The sequence below is a fragment of the Callorhinus ursinus genome, unplaced genomic scaffold (genome assembly GCF_003265705.2).
Source record: "Callorhinus ursinus isolate GAN/ISIS: 27379988/994484 unplaced genomic scaffold, GSC_fseal_2.0 scaffold4, whole genome shotgun sequence".
Lineage (NCBI taxonomy): Eukaryota > Metazoa > Chordata > Mammalia > Carnivora > Otariidae > Callorhinus > Callorhinus ursinus.
Genome location: NW_027397066.1, coordinates 43,631,895 through 43,649,827, shown reverse-complemented (window position 1 = coordinate 43,649,827; position 17,933 = coordinate 43,631,895). Strand labels below are relative to the sequence as shown.

General features: G+C 35.5%; 1 protein-coding gene across 15 annotated transcripts in view; it reads left to right on the top strand.

The window, feature by feature from the left end:
• The window catches only part of CLOCK (clock circadian regulator), a 154,739-nt gene that overhangs the window by 54,726 nt on the left and 82,080 nt on the right, over positions 1-17,933 (top strand). For all 15 annotated transcript variants that reach the window (XR_012377922.1, XR_012377923.1, XM_073891703.1 and 12 more), the window contains 4 exons: positions 3,122-3,213; positions 10,465-10,554; positions 12,915-12,974; positions 16,685-16,833. Coding sequence is in view for 13 of the 15 variants with exons in the window: in XM_073891703.1 (XP_073747804.1) it covers positions 10,508-10,554; positions 12,915-12,974; positions 16,685-16,833 (256 nt within the window). In the remaining 2 variants the exon portion in view is untranslated. The remainder of the gene's footprint in view (positions 1-3,121; positions 3,214-10,464; positions 10,555-12,914; positions 12,975-16,684; positions 16,834-17,933) is intronic.

Genomic DNA, 17,933 nt, shown 5'->3' with positions numbered 1-17,933 from the left:
AAATAAATAAATAAATAAATAAAATTGGGTTATTTATGGGTTTTGTTGTTGTTTTGCTAAGTTGTAGGAGTTTCTTATGTATTTTGGATATTAATCCCTTATCAGATATATATGGTTATCAGATATTTTCTCCCATTCCATAGATTACCTTTTCATTCTTGTTTCTTCTGCTGTGCATAAGTTGTTTAACTTGAAGGAGTCCCAGTTGTCAGTGTTTGCTTTTGTTTCCTTTGTTTTTGGTGTCATATCCAGGATATGATTTCCAAATCCTGTGTCCTGAAACTTTCCCTTTTGTTTTCCTCTAGGAGTTTTATAGTTTCAGGTCTTACATTTAAGTCTTTAATCCATATTGATTTGGTTTTTGTGTATGGTGTAAGGTAGGGACCATCCAGTTTCAGTCTTTTTTTGCATGTGGATATACTGTTTTCCCTGCACTGTTTGTTAAAGACACTATGCTTTCTGGTTATGTAGTCTTGGCACACTTGTTGAAGATCATTTGACCATATATGCCTAGGTTTATTTCTGGGCTCTCTGTTCTTTACCATTGGTCAGTGCGTTCGTCTTTATGCCACTTCCATAACATTTGATTACTGTAGCTTTGTAATAACATTTACAGGTTAGGAAGTGTGAGGCCTTCAGCTTTGTTCTTTTTTCTCAGTATTGTTTTTGACTAGTTGAGATCCTTTGTTGTTGCATATGAATTTTAGGATTCTTTTTCAGTTTCTGCAAAGAATGCCATTGGGATTTTGATAGAGATTACGTTGAATCTGTAGATGACATTGGGTAATATGGACAATTTTAATGATACTAAATCTTCTATAAACATCCTCTGTATGTCCACTGTAAACTTCCCTCCATTTATTTGTGTCTTATTTCTTATTTCAGAAAACTATTTTATAGTTTTCAGTGTACAACTCTTTTGCCTTTTTCGTTAGGTTTGTTACTATTTTATTCTTTTTGATGCTATTGTAAATGACATTTTTTTAATTTCCTTTTCAGATTGTTTATTGTTAGTGTATATAGAAGTGCAGCTGATTTTTGTGTGTTGATTTTGTATCCTGCAACTTTGACATTTGTTAGTTCTAATGGGTTTTTTGTGGAATCTTTAGGGTTTTCTGCATATAAGATCATGTCATCTGTGAACAGGGATAATTTTACTTCTTACTTTCGGATTTGTGTAAGCCTTTTTTTCTTACCTAATTACTCTAGCTCAAATTTCCAGTACAGTGTTGAATACAAGTGGTAAGAGTGGGCATCCTTGCGTTGTTCCTCATCTTAGAGGGAAGGCTTTCAGTTTTTCACTGTTGATCATGATGTTAGCTCTGGGCTTTTTTTTTTTTTCCTTCCTTCTAACTTTGGACTTGTTTGTTCTTTCTCTGGTTCCTTGAGGTGTAAAGTTAGGATTCATTTTTGAGATTTTTCCTTTTTTTTTAGAATTGGATTTTGTTTTATTTATGAGATTTATTTATTTATTTTTAATTGAGAGTGGGGCTGGGGGAAGGGGCAGGGGGGTTAGAGAGAATCTCAAGCAGACTCTGTGCTGAGCATGGAGCCCAGTGCTGGGCTTGATTTCATGACCCTGAGATCATAACCTAAACTGAAACCAAGAGTTGGATGCTTAACTGACTGTGCCACCCAGGTGCCCCCAAGATATTTTTTCTTTTTTAATGTAGTATTTACCACTATAAACTTCCCTGTTAGTACTGCTTTTGCTGCATCCCATAAGTTTTGATGTGTTATGTTTTTGTTTGTCTCCAGGTTTCTAATTTCCCTTTTGATTTCTTCTTTGATCCACTGCTTAAGGGTGTGTGTTGTTTAATTTTCATGCATTTGTGAATTTTTCAGTTCTGCTTGTGTTATCGATTGCTAGTTTCATTCCATTGTTGGCAGAAAAGGTAGTTGGTATGATTTCAGTCTTCATAAATTTGTTAAGACTTATTTTGTGACCTAAAATGTGATATGTCCTGGAGAATGTTCCATGTGCAGTTAAGAAGAATGTGTATTCTGCTGCTGTTGGGTGGAAAGTTCTGTATATGTCTGGAAAGTTCTGTATATGTCTGTTAAGTTGATTTGGTCTTTAATGTTACTCAAGTTGCCTGTTTCCTTATTGATATTCTATCTAGATATTTTATCCTTTTTGATACTGGGGTATTGAAATCTCTATTATTATTGTGTTGCTATCTGTTTCACTTTTCAGTTCCATCAGTATTTGTTTCAAATATTTGGGTGTTCTCATGTTGGGTGTTTATATCATTCTTACATCTTCCTGATGAATTGACCCTTTTATCATTATATAATGGCCTTTTTTTGCCTCTTGTCAGTTTTTGACTTAAAGTTTATTTTGTTGGATAGAAGCATGACCACTCCTGCTCTCTTTTGGTTACATTTGCATATCAGTCTTTTTACTTTTACTTTCATCCTCTGTATGTCTTTAAATCTAGAGTTGACTCTGTTGTAGACAGTAAATAGTTGGATCTTACTTTTTCTGATCCATTTAGCTACTCTTTTGATTGCTGACTTTAGTCCTTTTATATTTAAAGTAATTACTGATAGGGAAGACTTACTGTGTCCATTTTGTTATTTGTTTTTGACTGTCTTGTAGTTTTTTTGTCACTTTGTTCCTCCTATTGTCTTTGTTTTTCTTGTTGGGTTTTGTGTGTGTGTGTGTGTATGACATGCTTTGATTCCTTTCTCATTTCCTTTTGTGTATCCTCTATAGGTATTTTCTTTGTGCTTAACCATAGGTCTTACATAAAACATCTTATAGTTTTGACAATCTATATTAAACTGATGGCGCTTCAGAACTCTCTTACATATCTCTCCCTTCCACACTTTGTTATCGACATCACAAATTACATCTTTTTATCGTATATCTTATTAATGTATTTTTGTAGTTATATTTATACCTTTGTGTTTTAACTTCTATACTAAAATCAAGTTAATTGTTTTCATTTATTCTTTAAGTTATTGTGTCTTAGAAACAATTTGTAGAGTTTAACATTTATGTACACTTTGTGACTAAGTTCTAAATTTTATGTTTAAAAATTACTTTAAAACTTTTTCATGATAAACTTTTATATAAGTTAAGTAAATCTAATAAATTTTTTTGTTGTTTAAACAGAATTCTGAGAGTGATGGTCAGCCATATAGAAGAATACATTGAATCTATAGTTTTCTGAAGAATCAGTTCAAAAGATCCAAAAAATACAAAAGGTAATGAAAAGGTATCTTAGAGTGTATTTCCAGCAAAATATATAAATGAATCCATAAACTTATTTTGACGTACTAATTTGAGGAATGTTTTATTTTAAAAATTTTCCTGTTGTATTAATTTATTCCAAATACTTGATGCTACTTTAGGTACTGAGAATACAGTGATGAACAAGACAGAAGTTGTCCCTGCTCTCCTTAGGATTGCATTCTAAAGGGAGGGAGGACAAATAATAAACCAATGAAACATTTGTTGGTCAATGCAGAGAATTAAAATGGATAATGTGATAGAGACTGGTGACTGCCTTCATTATTGAAAGAAATAGGAAATATTTGAAAGCTTTCATTGAAGAAGAATATTTCAGTTAAGATCTGAATGGCAAGAATATGCCAGCCCTATGATGATCTGAGAGAGGAGATTTACAGGCAGTAAATGAAAATGACCATGGAATACTTTAGGAACAGAAAGAAAAAAAGGTGACTGGTGTATAATAGATGAGGGGAAGAGTATATGGAAGTTAGGTTGGAGAAGAAAACTGGGAGAGGAGCAAATTCTGTAAATTTGCAGAATTAAAGAATGCTCTGTAAGAAAGTACTCTGTAAGAGTGCTTTCTCTGTAAGAAAGTCAAGTGTTCTCTTTTGCTGTATAATATTTTAGACACCTGTAAAATCTGTAAAAATATCAAAGGTAGTTGTTTATAAGACTCTGAAGTTGAGAATCTGGTCTAGGGGTGTGGATTTGGGATTTATTGGTATAGAGAGATACTTAGAGGAGTATGTCTGGATGAAATTATCTAGGAAGTGTACATAGATTAAGAAGGATTTAGCCTTAGGACATGCCAGTGTTAATCAGAGGAGAAGGAACAGCCAATGAGATGTGTAAAAAATCAGGAAAGTGTTCTGTCACAGAAGGTAAAAAAAGAAAAGTAATAAAAGCAGAGGTGATCAGTTACATCAAATGTTATCAAGAGGTAAAATAGAGAGTAAAGGAACCATTAGATTTGGCAACATGAATGTCTTTTATAACTGTAATAAGAGTGAACAATCTCAGTGGGAATGTGTGAGGGTGAAAGCCTGATTAAAATTGATGAAGAGAAAAATGGGGAATTTCCAGTTAAAGATGGCAGAAAATACAATTAAGTTCTGTTTCTTCTTGAAACTCCATTAAAGCTAAAGTAGAAGGATTTTTTTTTTTTAACAAAAGACATAACTTCACAAGAACAAAGAGAAGAGAAGAAACAATTACAACAAAATTTTGGAAGCTGAAAAGCAAAAGGAAGTGTGATATCTATCTTATGGATCTTAGAATCCTGAACCAGCTGTGAGAATGATGAGAAACAAACTTTTATGGCGCTATAGAACCTCTAAAATGTCAGGAATTGAGAGCATGCTTTACTTCTGCAAAGGAGTAAGAGTGGGACTAAACACAGGCCGATTTGTTGCCAGTCTAAGAGGTGATTATATTTCATAGATCCTTTTCTTGACCTTGGAATTCCAGGCAACTACCTCTTCTCTATCTTAGCAGAAGGCTAAAAATTTATTCTCTACTAAGGATAAAATAGAGATGCACCAAACATGGTTGAGAATGGGAGTACCATATTGAAAATAGGGGGATTAAGAACCTAGGCTACCATTTTTTTATAATTTTTAGTCAGTAGTTTAGAAGATTCTTTTCTGGAAATTGTAACCAGCCTGAGAGAAAAGAGCTAAAGATACATACTTAAAGAATTTCCCCAAAGAAATATTCCAACCTGGTATCCCTGCAATAAAGTTCATAGTCAGCAAGCCCTATCACACAGAGCTTCAGTGATCTTTTTAGACCCCATCCTTAAATGAGCTGGTCACCAGAGATCACTAAACATTTTAGGAAAACCTCTTATGTAAGAGCCAAATATCATGCCAAAGGAAAATGCCAGGTTAGGGGAAATGGTGACCAGGCAGGCAGGTAAAAATTAAAACACAAAACTATTGTTTAATAGTTTCAGAGAGGTAAGAGGAGATGCTAAATCCATGAAACATGAAAGAAAAACAATTAAATTAGAAATGAAAAACTCAGTGGAAGAGTGGAAAAGTAAAACTGAGATTTTGATCACCGGTTGCTGGTTATAGAGAGCCTCCAGTCCCGACAGGAATAGGTCAGAAGCTACCAAGATAAATAGCTATGAGATTAAATTGGTAGAATGTGTAATGTGTTTGAAGATACTAAGAGGAAATTTAGACAGGGAAGAGTTTGGGGCTGAATTGGTGATAAGTCTATAGAAAAGTAAGTCAATAATAAAACAATGATTAACTCTAGGGAAAATTATTTAGAAAGGGGAGGCGATTGTAGTATGCTGTATGGCTCAGCTGTGAATTGCATTTAGAGAGTCATTATAATGTTAACTCTGAATATAACCACCTAGCCAAAATTATGATACTGGGAGTTTGGGCAAGTATGTATTTATATGAGGTAAGGATGGGGAGTCAAAGAGAACTAAATTCTTATTTTTCTTAGTGCAGTTCAGTAGATTATGCCTGAAATATAAGACTCTTTTGAGAGCAAAAGGAGACATTTTAATAATTACATTGGGACAACTTGAATAAGTTGGGACTGTTTAGGCACCCTACCTAAAACGGAAGAAATCAAGAAGTAACAAAATAAAGGATATTGGAGTGTTAACTGCCAGAAGAAACAGTTCAGGAGGTGAAAGTGGTGGAAAATGGGAAATGGGGATCAGAGGACCGAGGACTTCTGATTTTTTAATAAATCTTGTAAAACTTTGTGGACACTTTAGACTTTGAACATGTATACATTGGTGAAAATAAACACTAAATTTTAAAGGAAGGGAGAGAATGGAATTAAAGATGTTGTAACAGCAACTGTACTCTGCCATGCAGTTTTCCTGTGAGAAGGAGCAGAAAAGGAGAGGTAGTACCTGAAGGGGGTTAGTGGGTCAAGGGTTGTTCTGTTTTGTTTTTTAAGGTAAAATACTAAGATGTTGATCAGAAAAATCCAGTTATCAAGAGAGGAGTTCGTGATGTAAGAATGGAAAGCCTTGAGAGATGACAGCAGATGGGATTCAGAGGACTAGTGCTGTGTCATTAGATACTGCAGTTTATTTTTAATAGAGAATGTGTTGTTTTATATATAAGGGTTCTTTTCCAAAGATGGATTTCCAGGCACTGAGATTTTGTTAATTATGTTAATGTTGCATACTGAATTAAAAACATATCTGCTTCTGTATTTGGCAAAGTTTGAATGTTTTATAAAGTTTCTTAGTTATTAATATCTCCCCATTTCATAAATATTTTTAAAATATATATTTTAAAGATTTTGTTTATCAGAGAGAGAGCGAGAGAGCACGTGCAGGGGGAGCAGCGGACAGAGGGACTAGCGGGCTCCCCGGTGAGCAGGGAGCCCCATGCAGGACTCCTGGGATCATGACCTGAGTGAAGGCAGACGCTTAGCCGACTGAGCCACCCAGGGTTCCCTCATCAATACTTTTTAAAGCTTGTTTTTAAAATGATATTTATGAAAGACTTCTGCCATTCTTGTCCTTTACATCATAAAATAGTAATATCACTGGAAAGCTGGGAAGTCATCACTGAGTGACTTAGAGTTCAAGTTGCTTATGTAAAGGAGCGGTTGATTCCTAGCTGAAACTTGATCCTTGGTAATTTAATTTGTGAACTTTGGATTCTAGTAACTGTAACTGATCCTTTCAAAGACATTATTGTATACCATGCTGACCTGGTTATGTCAGTATTTAAGAAAGAAGGTTTTTAAAGATTTTATTTATTTATTAGAGAGAGAGGGAGGGAGAGAGCATATGCACAAGCAGGGGGAGGGGCAGAGGGACAAGGGGACTCCGTGCTGAGTGTGGAGCCCTAGGTGGGACTCCATCCCACGACCCCGAGATCATGATCTGAGCCCCCAAGAAAAAAAAGACATTATTATTTAATTTAATAATAAAATTTGACCTGTATTGGATTATATACTTGAAATTCCATGCTGTGTACAGGGACATCACTTATTTTTTAAAACTGAATCCTTAGAATCCATAGCATGGGAAGTGTGACTCTGGATAGTTTTTTTTGGTACTGAAAATGTGAGGCCTAGGGTAGTTCCAAAACAAGACCTTTTGGCTGTTCCCCCATTACCATTGTGTTTTGAGAAAATTAATTTGGCACCATTTAAGAAGTGAAGAGGAAACTCCTTACAGTTGGCTCTAGAGTAGTTAGTTGGGCCTATTTCACTTCTTCCCTTCCCTTTCCCTTAAATATACCCTGTCAATTGGCTAGAAAGGAGAAAAAAAGATCTTGGACTAGACTATTAGAGAAACGTATAGTCTTAAGTTGTTCAGTTAGCGCAGTAAATGTTTGGAAAGCATATTGTTAACAACATTAGTAAAATAGCCTAATAAAGCATTGGCCTGTAGCTTCTAAACCATTTTGGGTTCAGTTAGGATGGCCCTTCCTACAGTCCAAACCCTAATTCTTGGGGTCTTTTTTTTTTTTTCCCTCCTAGTTTGTCCTATATTCTACCTTTTGATAATTAAAGAAGCATATACTTGGTGCCACATAAGACTCAGATCTGGCCTTTTTACTTTAAAGTGAAACTTTACTTTGCTGTTACTTTTGCACTGTTCTTTTTGTTCTAGTAACAGAACCAGCCTCTGTTATTACTGTGATGGTAGGTATGTCTCTTAGACCGGAGGGTTGTGCTTAGGTCATCTTTAAAGTCTCTTCTGACTCTCAAATTGTGTAATTCCATGTTTCATCTGCTGACGTTGACCCAGACACTTAAAACCGGTATCTTAGGGGCACCTGGGTGGCTCAGCTGTTTAAGCGTCTGCCTTCGGCTCAGGTCATGATCCCAGGTCCTGGGATCGAGCCCCACATTGGGCTCCCTGCTCAAGCAGGAAGCCTGCTTCTCCCTCTCCCACTCCCCCTGCTTGTGTTCCCTCTTGCGCTGTGACTCTCTGTCAAATAAATAATATCTTCAAAAAAAAAAAAAGTATCTTATCTAGTGTTCATTCTTTTTGTTTTTACCTCTGACTCCCCACTCATTTTCTTTTAAGAGCTCTTTGCCCTTTGCAGTCTTACTTCTATAGCCATAACCACATGGGCTCTACAGTATCATTAAGCAAGGACCACTCGCTTGCTCCATCATGCCTATACATTTGAAAACAGTGAATATCTCATGCCTCAAAACTGTTAGGGTTTTTATTAGCATTAAGGTGTTTGTTCAATATTTAATTCGTGACTATAGGATATAAGTATCTTGTGTGAATAAAATCTGCCTTACACTTTAGAAAAACTATAGAATATAGCATGACAAATTTTAGGCTTATGATTCCGTTTTTAAAGTACTAAGTCTTAATTCCTTCAATGTGGATATGAGACTCCTTATAAAAAAAGCTCTTCCCTCCCTCCTTTTCTTTGCTTTTCTCTTTTCTTTTCAAGTGATCTCTACACCCAGGTGGGGCTTGAAGCCACAGCCCCTAGACTGAGTTGCATGCTGTACTGCCTGAGCCAGCCGGGCACATCCCAATAAGGCTCTTTTCTACTTGTCTCGCCTTCACCCTTCTATCCACTCTTATTCTCATTTTATGCTCTAGTAATTAAACTTTAACTTGTAACACGGCTAGATTTTTCTCTAAAGAAAATGCTAAACCTCTTAAGTTTCTCAAATAGGATGCTCCCTTGTCTCATAAAGGCCTGTGCCTTTGCAAATTGCCATTCTTGTGGCTTCGCATCCTTTTGGATATTACCTTTTCTTGTCCTCTGGTCTATTATTTCTCATATCTAAATGGTCATACAAATCACATGGGGACCTTGTTAAAATGTAGATTCTGATTCAGTAGGACTGTCTTTTAACAAGGCCTCAGATGATGCCAGTGCTGATGGTCTCTGCACCATATTTTTAGTAACAATCTAGACTACCTGACAAACTCATTGTCAAGAATATTTCCTTTGACTCCTGTCTATATACTTTATATCCTCTATTTACTGTATATCCTCTCTTTTATTATTATTATTTAGGTATCTGTCTCCCTATTCAATTGCAGATTTTTGCCTACAGGGACTGTGTCTTTTATCCTTGTATCCCTAAAGCTTAGCCTACTATTTAATAGAAAATAGGCTTTCAACAAATGTTTGTTGTTGATTAGATTTTTTAAATTAAAGAATAGTTGACATACAATGTTATATTAGTTTCAGGTATAAACAGTGACTGAGCAATTCTGTACATTACACATGCTCACCATGATAAGTGTAGTTACCATCTGTCATACAGTGTTATTACGGTATTATTGACTATATTCCCTGTGCTTTTTTTTTTAAGATTTTATTTATTTATTTGACAGAGAGAGACATAGTGAGAGAAGGAACACAAGTAGGGGGAGTGGGAGAGGCAGAAGCAGGGTTCCTACTGAGCAGGGAGCCCGATGCGGGGTTTGATCCCAGGACCCTGGGATCATGACCTGAGCCGAAGGCAGACGCTTAACGACTGAGCGACCCAGACGCCCATGTGCTGTACTTTTTATTCCCATGACTTACTTATTTTATAACTGGCAGTTTGTACACCTTACTTCCCTTCACCTGGCTCACTCATCCTCCCACTCCCCTCCGGCAACTACCAGTTTATTCTTTGTATTTATGAGTCTGTTTCTGTTTTATTTTGTGTTTTAGATTTCACATATAAATGTAATCATACGGAATTTGTCTTTGTCTGACTTATTTCACGCAATATGATACCTTCTAGGTTCATCCATGCTGTCAAGATTGGCAAGATTTCATCCTTTTTTATGGCTGAGTAATATTTCACTGTACACACATCACACACACACACACACACTCTCACACCACATCTTCTTCATCCATTCATCTATATCGATGGGCCCCTAGGTTGTTTCTCTCTCTTGGCTGTTGTAAATACTGATGCATGAACATAGGGGTGTACATATCTTTTTGAATTAGGACCTATTCACAGTTACATACTCTAATTAATATATATACTAAAGATTAAGAGTAGCCTTTTTTATTACCTTATAATAGAAAATGAATCCTCAATTTTTTTCCCCTGTGTTCCTTTTTTAGAAGGAAGCCTCACATGTGCCCCATCTATTTGCTTGAAAATAATGTTTCAGCCCTGGGTACAAACCAAAACATTTGAATTCTCTGTGATAACCTACAGTGTTCCTCAACATTACTATGTTTGTAGAAGTAAATTTTTTTAAAACTAATGACTGTTTATTTTTCCTTCCACCCAAGGAGAAGTACAAATGTCTACCACAAGACGGAAACGTTATATGTTATGTTGTTTACCGTAAGCTGTAGTAAAATGAGCTCGATTGTTGACAGGTATGTTTTTAAAGACTCTTTATTTTGAATCCTATAAAGCTATTTTAAAATTTATTATTAGAGTAATGGTCTGTATCAAACTGATAAAAGGAGTTTCATGTTTAAGCATAATTCCTATTATGTTCAATTTCCATATTGAGCAAACAGTGTAATAGTAAGACATACCGATATTATCTATAGCCAAAGTCAGCAGCATATGGTTTGTGTCCTAAACAGATCTTGAACAGTAATTTCGAGTATCTGGTCAGAGCTCCTCTGAAAGAAATTGTGACAGTGGCAAATGTTTCCTTGGCATCTTGTGGAATCTTGTATCTCCTTATGTCTTGTTTTTTTCTCCTTAACTATTGGTGCTAACTCCATCCCTTTAAGCATTTTCGCATTTGTGATTGATAAGTGATAACTATAATTAGGATTTTATTAGTTAAAATTATAGTCTTTAAATCATACTCTTACGAGGAGGATAAACCTTGTTTTTTGATTTTAAGACTTTTTTGTTTGTTTGTTTACATTTTAACACCTCTGACACTGAGCTTCATCTTACAATTGCCTTATCGTAGTTTAATTGGTAGCATTTTTTTTCCGTCTTGGTGGCATATAAAATACTCATAAGTGTTTATAAAGATCAGTGGTGTCTTTAATTTGATGAAATACAGTAACATATTTTAAGCTCTTACTCTTTGACAGCTCTTTTGCTGTCGAGTACTTTTTATATGTTACTTCATTTAACCTCACAATAATGCCATGAGATTTTACAGCTGAGGAAATGATAGGGAAGTTGAATAACTTGTTTAAGGTCACATAATTAAGTGCTGAGCTGGAGTTATGACCTGTGTTGGTCTGTCTGACACTAAAGTTCCTGTATTTTTATTGTAGTATACTGTGTGATTCTTCCATAGAGGATTCTTTAAGAGTTTTGTAGCTAGAGTTGTATACAGAAGTGACCTTTGATGTCTGGGGCCAGCCTATCTCCCTTTCCTGTGAGATAAACAGTGAAGATATATCTCTACCAGAACTTAAGACCTAAGGGGCAAAGAGCTTCCTTAGAGAGGCCTGCCTGCAGCACTGCCATAGATTGGGGCTATGCCATATTTTCAGGTGGGCTCTATGTATAGTTGTCTCCTCAGAAAGAGTGTTCCTTCAGTGCTCCTAAGAGATTAAATATGATTGTGGTATTATGCTTCTCGATGATTGCCAGTTCCCATTCTAGACAATATGATATCTAGAGATAACATCCGTGTTCAGACAGAAGGAGTGACTTTTAATATGAGTTCATAATCTCTGGGAATATCATGAAAATTATGGACTCTCTCTTCAATAACATGCATATACATACAAAAGTTTTCATAAATTGCAAAGCACACATGGAACTCTGAAAGTCCAGACATGGAGCTCTATGATACAAGATTTTCAGATGTTCTCAGCAGTGGGTCCAGTAGGCACTATATATGCCTTTATATGCCACAGAAAGGTGTGGTTAAAGTAGTGAATAGTGAATTCATGAATTCATATGAAATTATTTAATATTGCTACTTAGGTTAAAGAGTTAGCTACCAGTGCTCTTGATTTCACTTGTTAGAATGCTATTCCCCCAGATCTTCCCATAACCAACCCCTCTTGTCACTTAGATCTCAGTTTAAATGTCCTCACCTCAGCAGGCCCTTCCCTAACCACTCGGATTAAAGTAACATCACAGTAACTAAAAAATCACCCCTTTTTTTAAAAATATAAAACTTTCCATCGTGTATTCCCTTCTTGATTTGTTTCGTTCTACTAGAAAATAAGCTGTAGGAGAGCAGGGATTTCTATGTCTGATTAACTGCTTTAATGCTCTGTAATCTTGTCCAGAACAGAGCCTGGCACATGAGTATTAATAAATACTTGTCAAATTAGTCAGTAATGAATGAAATGTGTTAATATAAGTTAAATGCTAGATACTGTGCTGTTTATGAATGATTTCTGGTTTTATAACATGAATGTCTCAAAATAAATTTTTAAGCTACGCTCTTATATGGCAAATACACTGACTTTCTGTAGTTTTCATTGATTACTAACAGTTTGAAACAAGGTATTAACCTCTGATTAAATTAAATTCTGGTTTAGCATGTCATATATAGTACATAAGTAGTTTTAAAATTCACATTTGTGATAAACTTTTAAAAAATGTAATTAAACATGGATAAACTTTAATTTTCTACTTGTTAGAAAACAGGTTAGCAGTTAATTGAGTTTGAATTTGTACAGTCCTTTAACTCTACAAAAATCCTAGGATATAACTGATTTGATTCACATGTCATTTTGGAATTGCTGTTGCTTAATGAGTTTGCTCTTATTTTCTCTATCCACTTTCTTTTTGCTTTTAGAGAAGATGGTAGTATTTTTGATGGGTTGGTGGAAGAAGATGACAAGGACAAAGCAAAAAGGTAGTTCAACTTAAGATGTAAAATAGTAAATAAATGAATAAATAAGTAAATGTAAAAGTAAATAAATCGTAAATTAGTGATTTCCAAAAGCTGTCTGTCTTAAGAACTTAGATATATTAGCAAGGTGGAAAAGCTTAGATTATCAGTATGCAGTTTATAATTTAAATAAAAGTATCCTGTAAAAGTGCTCATCTCATCACATTTTATGAGTGTATAATATCTGTAAGACATCACTAAGGATGTTAACTTTCATCACTCGGCTAAGGTAGGGTTTGCCAGATTCACCATTATAGTTACTCTTTTCCGCTTGACTTACTGCATTCTTTGGTAGCAAGTTATTAAGTGTAGCCCACCTTCAGAGTAGGAATGGAGGGAATTAAGCTCCACCTCCCATAGGAGGGGGTATCTACATATGTTTGGAATATTTCTGTAAAAACATTGTTTCCCATTTTTCTATGTCTGTATGGACTCGTGTGTTTATACTCTAGGTTATATACTCCACTGCTCTCTTATTTTGTTGCTCAAATTGTTTCAGCTGTGGCGATTGGGAGTTCTTTCAGGCTAGGCTCCTATGACCTCCACATGCCTCCATTCTCCCATAGAAGGGAAAGTAGACAGTGGGGAAAGGGAGGAAAGACTTGTTGGAGAGGTATCCTTAAGTAGGTGAGGGAATGGGATCTAGAGTCATGGTGGTACTGATGGGGGCTTCTACCTTAAATAGGAGTGTTGGCAGTTAGAGTATCAGGATGGGGAGGGTCCAGGTAGCATTATAGCAAAGTTTATAGTCCCTCAGAGTGAGTAGTAAACACTTTCTGCGTTTTTTTTTTTTTCCAGCTGTGTTGAACTGTGTGGGTGCTTAGACAAGGGTGGAGGTTGTTGTATTATACACAGATAACAAATATAAACATGTAATAAGTAATAGTTCTTATATGTCTGTATTTAGCAAAAAAATGGGGGGACTGGGATATGAAAAATACAATAACCAGGTAAGTTGCTGAATACTTTAATGAATGATTAAAATATATCTAAGAAGATTTTGAGGAAAACTATACAATGTATTCAAGGAAATAAAAAGACCTGGATTTGAAGCTAAAAATATATAGGACAACCCCTTATCCCTTAACCTCAATCTGGTGAAGGAAAGTTCTTCAGTCTGGCCTGAATGAAGAGGTAGAACTGTAAGGAATTGACTTGGACAGTCTTAAAGGCCAAGTTTATAGATGGATAAGGTAAGCTAAGTGTATTCTATTTTTGAAGACTCTGAAAGTTTGATAATGTTTTTAGGGAACCAGAAATACTGTGGCTCTGGAAGACATTGGAGAAAAAGAAAGAACCTCACTATACTGTCAGAATTAAGGAGGACCACAGTGAGCTCTGACTAAAACAATGATGAGTTCAAGTACCTTAGTGTTGAATCAAGAACAAAGGGGGTTTTATACCCATCCTCAAAATGAAACATCTGTGGCCTGTTCTCAGTGAAGTCATCACAAGGGCTGAGAAGTTCCAGCCTAAATGTAATATGAAGTGAAGTTGACTTTAGTGGTTGTGATCCAGTGATAGAGTTGGCAATATGTGATTTCTATATGTTTTCTTGCCCTGGAATAAAAATGGCTGATTTGAATTATTAATGGTAGCTGTTTGGCACTGGGCATGTTCTCCTTTGTCCCTGAGTTGTCACCTGTAAAGTGAAAATTGGTAAGAAAGTCTACCTCAGGAATAAATGAGATTTCGTAAGTGCTTGTAGTAGTGCCTAGCACATCAGTAGTATGCAGTGAGTATTGACTTTTATTTTTATCCCAATTCATGTGTTCAGATACTTCATACATGCTAATTCTCAAATGCTTATTTCTTACTCTTTTATAGAGGAATATAACTAGATCTGTATATCTAAGCCTCTTGTGTATATCTTTTAAAATGTGAAACAGGTAATTTCATTGTATCTAAATTCTTTCCAAACCATCTGTCTGCCAAAACCAGTATCACATGTTTTTATTTCACATTAATAAACAGCATTATCAGTAATTTGGGAATCCTCTTAGGTTTCTCTTTTGCTTTCCACTGCAAACCAGGTCTGATTTACCTAAAATGGATAGTTCTGCCTCTTAACCCTCAAACCCACACTACTCTGTTAACACTACCACTGCCATGGTTTATAGGCTGGGATGTTGCACTGGCCTCCTAAATGGTCATGTGGTGTCCAGGCTTGTTTGCCATACAGTAAGTTTTCAAGAGTATTTGCTAAATGAATTTGTTTCACCAAGCATTGATCCTTTCATTGCTCTGATGCCAGAATGGTCTTATTAACAAGCAGTTCTGTTCCCATCATTTTTTTGCATTAAAACATTTCAGTGCCTTCCCATGACTTTCAGGATTAAATTAAAATCCTTTTATGTAACATAAAAACTTCATGATTTTTTCCAGCATTTATGTCTTCCCCCTCTCCCCCCCCCCAGCTCTAGCATACTGGGGCAGAGAAAGCCTATTCATTGGCCATGTTAATGAGATTGAACTACTTGTGATAGGTGTTCATTCCTGTACAAGTTTCCTGTACCTGGGGTGCCTTGCATACACTCCACTACCACCCTTTTCTCACTCAGCCTTCAGTGCATGAGGATGCCATCTCTGGTTCCTCTGAATTTCCATAGGATTTGGATAAATTTCTTGAAAGAACTTGTCTTTTCCCAGTATCCCTAGCCTTTATTAGCATAGTCTCTGTTATTATAGCAAGCACTCACTGTTTGATGAAGGAGTGATTTTAGTATCTATTACGTTTCTTAAGAGGTTTGAACCATTATATTTTTTCCCAGTACTAATATAGAATAAATGCTTCTTTGTTACTGAAAAACAAAAAATAAATAAAATTATCCTCTAACCTTTTGGGAAATGAGTATACATTGCTTAAACAAAAACTGAATTAGAAAATCTAACTTCACAAAGTAGACAATTAGAGGTATTATAGAATGATTAATTACTATATGAATAATTGTATTTACTGTCTGAAGGTCTTGGTGCCACTCGATATTTGTTTACTGGTTAGCTGCTTCACATACAACAGTATTCATTATTCATTTGGCATGCATATTTTGAGTGCTTACTGTTTGTTACCCTTAAGTGCTTAGATGAAAAAATTGGGGCTCTGTTATCAAGGTGTACACAGCCTAATGGAGAGAGAGAGATATGCAAACAAATGGTTATAGCTCTGTGGTAGAGCCTGGCATACAGGAATAAAGAGGAAGACTATATGGATAAGCCTGAGGGTAGAGAGATTTTCATTTTTAGATTTGTTTGTAATTTAAAATTTACAGGAGATGGGTAACTTTCTCCTAACTAGTAATTTTGAATAATTTGTATTTACACATTATATGCAGTTCCACAAATGTATCTCAGTAATATTCATAATAACCTAATAAGGAAAATACATATTCCTGGTAAATATTAGATTAAATAAAACCTGAGATTTGAATGAGGTTTGTCTTACTGGCATTTTCCTAAGAATATGTTTGCTAAATGCTTAATATGTAAGTTCTTCAGTGATAAGCTGAGAAGAAAATTAACTGTACATTGTTGGTAACCCGTGGATAAATACTTATTACCACCTGTATTGATGGAAGTTCATGGTGTGTAGTTGTATCCAAAGTGAGCTTTGTATTAAACTATGTGTATAATCAAATGGATTGTTTGAAAGCTGCTTAATTTTTTTTTTCCATCAGAGTATCTAGAAACAAATCTGAAAAGAAACGTAGAGATCAATTTAATGTTCTCATTAAAGAACTGGGATCCATGCTTCCTGGTAATGCTAGGAAGATGGACAAATCTACTGTTCTGCAGAAGAGCATTGATTTTTTACGAAAACATAAAGGTAAAATTTTAACTTTATCAACGGATTTTTTAAAATAACAGAGTCTCCCTTAAAGCATAATGTGATAGAATCTTGACAGTGATTCTTAAAATTGGATGCTTCCTCACCTTTTTTTGAGAAAAAGAAATCAATTGTCTTTTTAAAGGTTTCCTGATATGTTCTTTATTTCATTCAACAAACATTTATTTAGTGCCTACTAAATCCTATATTCTTGGGGTGCAGAGCAGCAGTCCTGGCCCTCAGTTAACTCAAGCCAAGGAAGACAAACATGTAAACAACTAATTTTCAGTGCAGATACTTAAAACATGAGTAGTGTTTGTAAACCATAAACTTGCTATGAGAACACAGAGGAAAAAAAATGTGTCAGGAAAGCCTTAAAAATAGTTGATTTTTTAGCTGAGTCTTCCTTTTAGATTAAGTAAGGAGAACAGCGTTTCACCTGGAGGAAATAGGAAATAGTGTGTGTAAAAGCAGAAAAGCAGGGAGGGTTCAGTGTAATTGGAGCATAGTTGAGTTGGAAAATTATGGGTATATTTCAAAGAAAGGCAAGAACCACATCATGAGGGCCTTGTATGCCATTTTAAAAGATGATTTCAGTGTATGTCTAGGAAATAAACACTGTTTATAAAATAAAATGATTATTAATTGAAGAAAATCATTTTGACTAAATGAGTCATGAATAATTTAAAGAACATTGAGTATTTTCGTAACAGAGATAACAGATGGAAAACATGTAGAAGGACCTTTCTTTTTCCAGATGCAAATGAAACCGCAAAACTTCTCCGAAGGAGAATTTGTAACTAGTACTTTTATTTACTCCTCCAGGGCTTACGGAGTCATGCATTACCAGGCTGGTTTATGCTCCACCACCTCTTTGAAATTATTTTTGTTAATTTCACAAATGCCAGCAGGCCCACCCATTCTGCTGCCAATCAAACAATAGCAATAGCTTTTTCTTATACCTAATGCACTGGAAGTTTTTTTAAAAGGATTTATTTATTTATTACAGAGAGAGAGTGTGTGAGTGGGGGGGAGGCACAGAGGGAGAGAGAGACTCCCAAGCAAGCTCCATGCTTAGCGTGGAGCCAGATTCGGGTCTC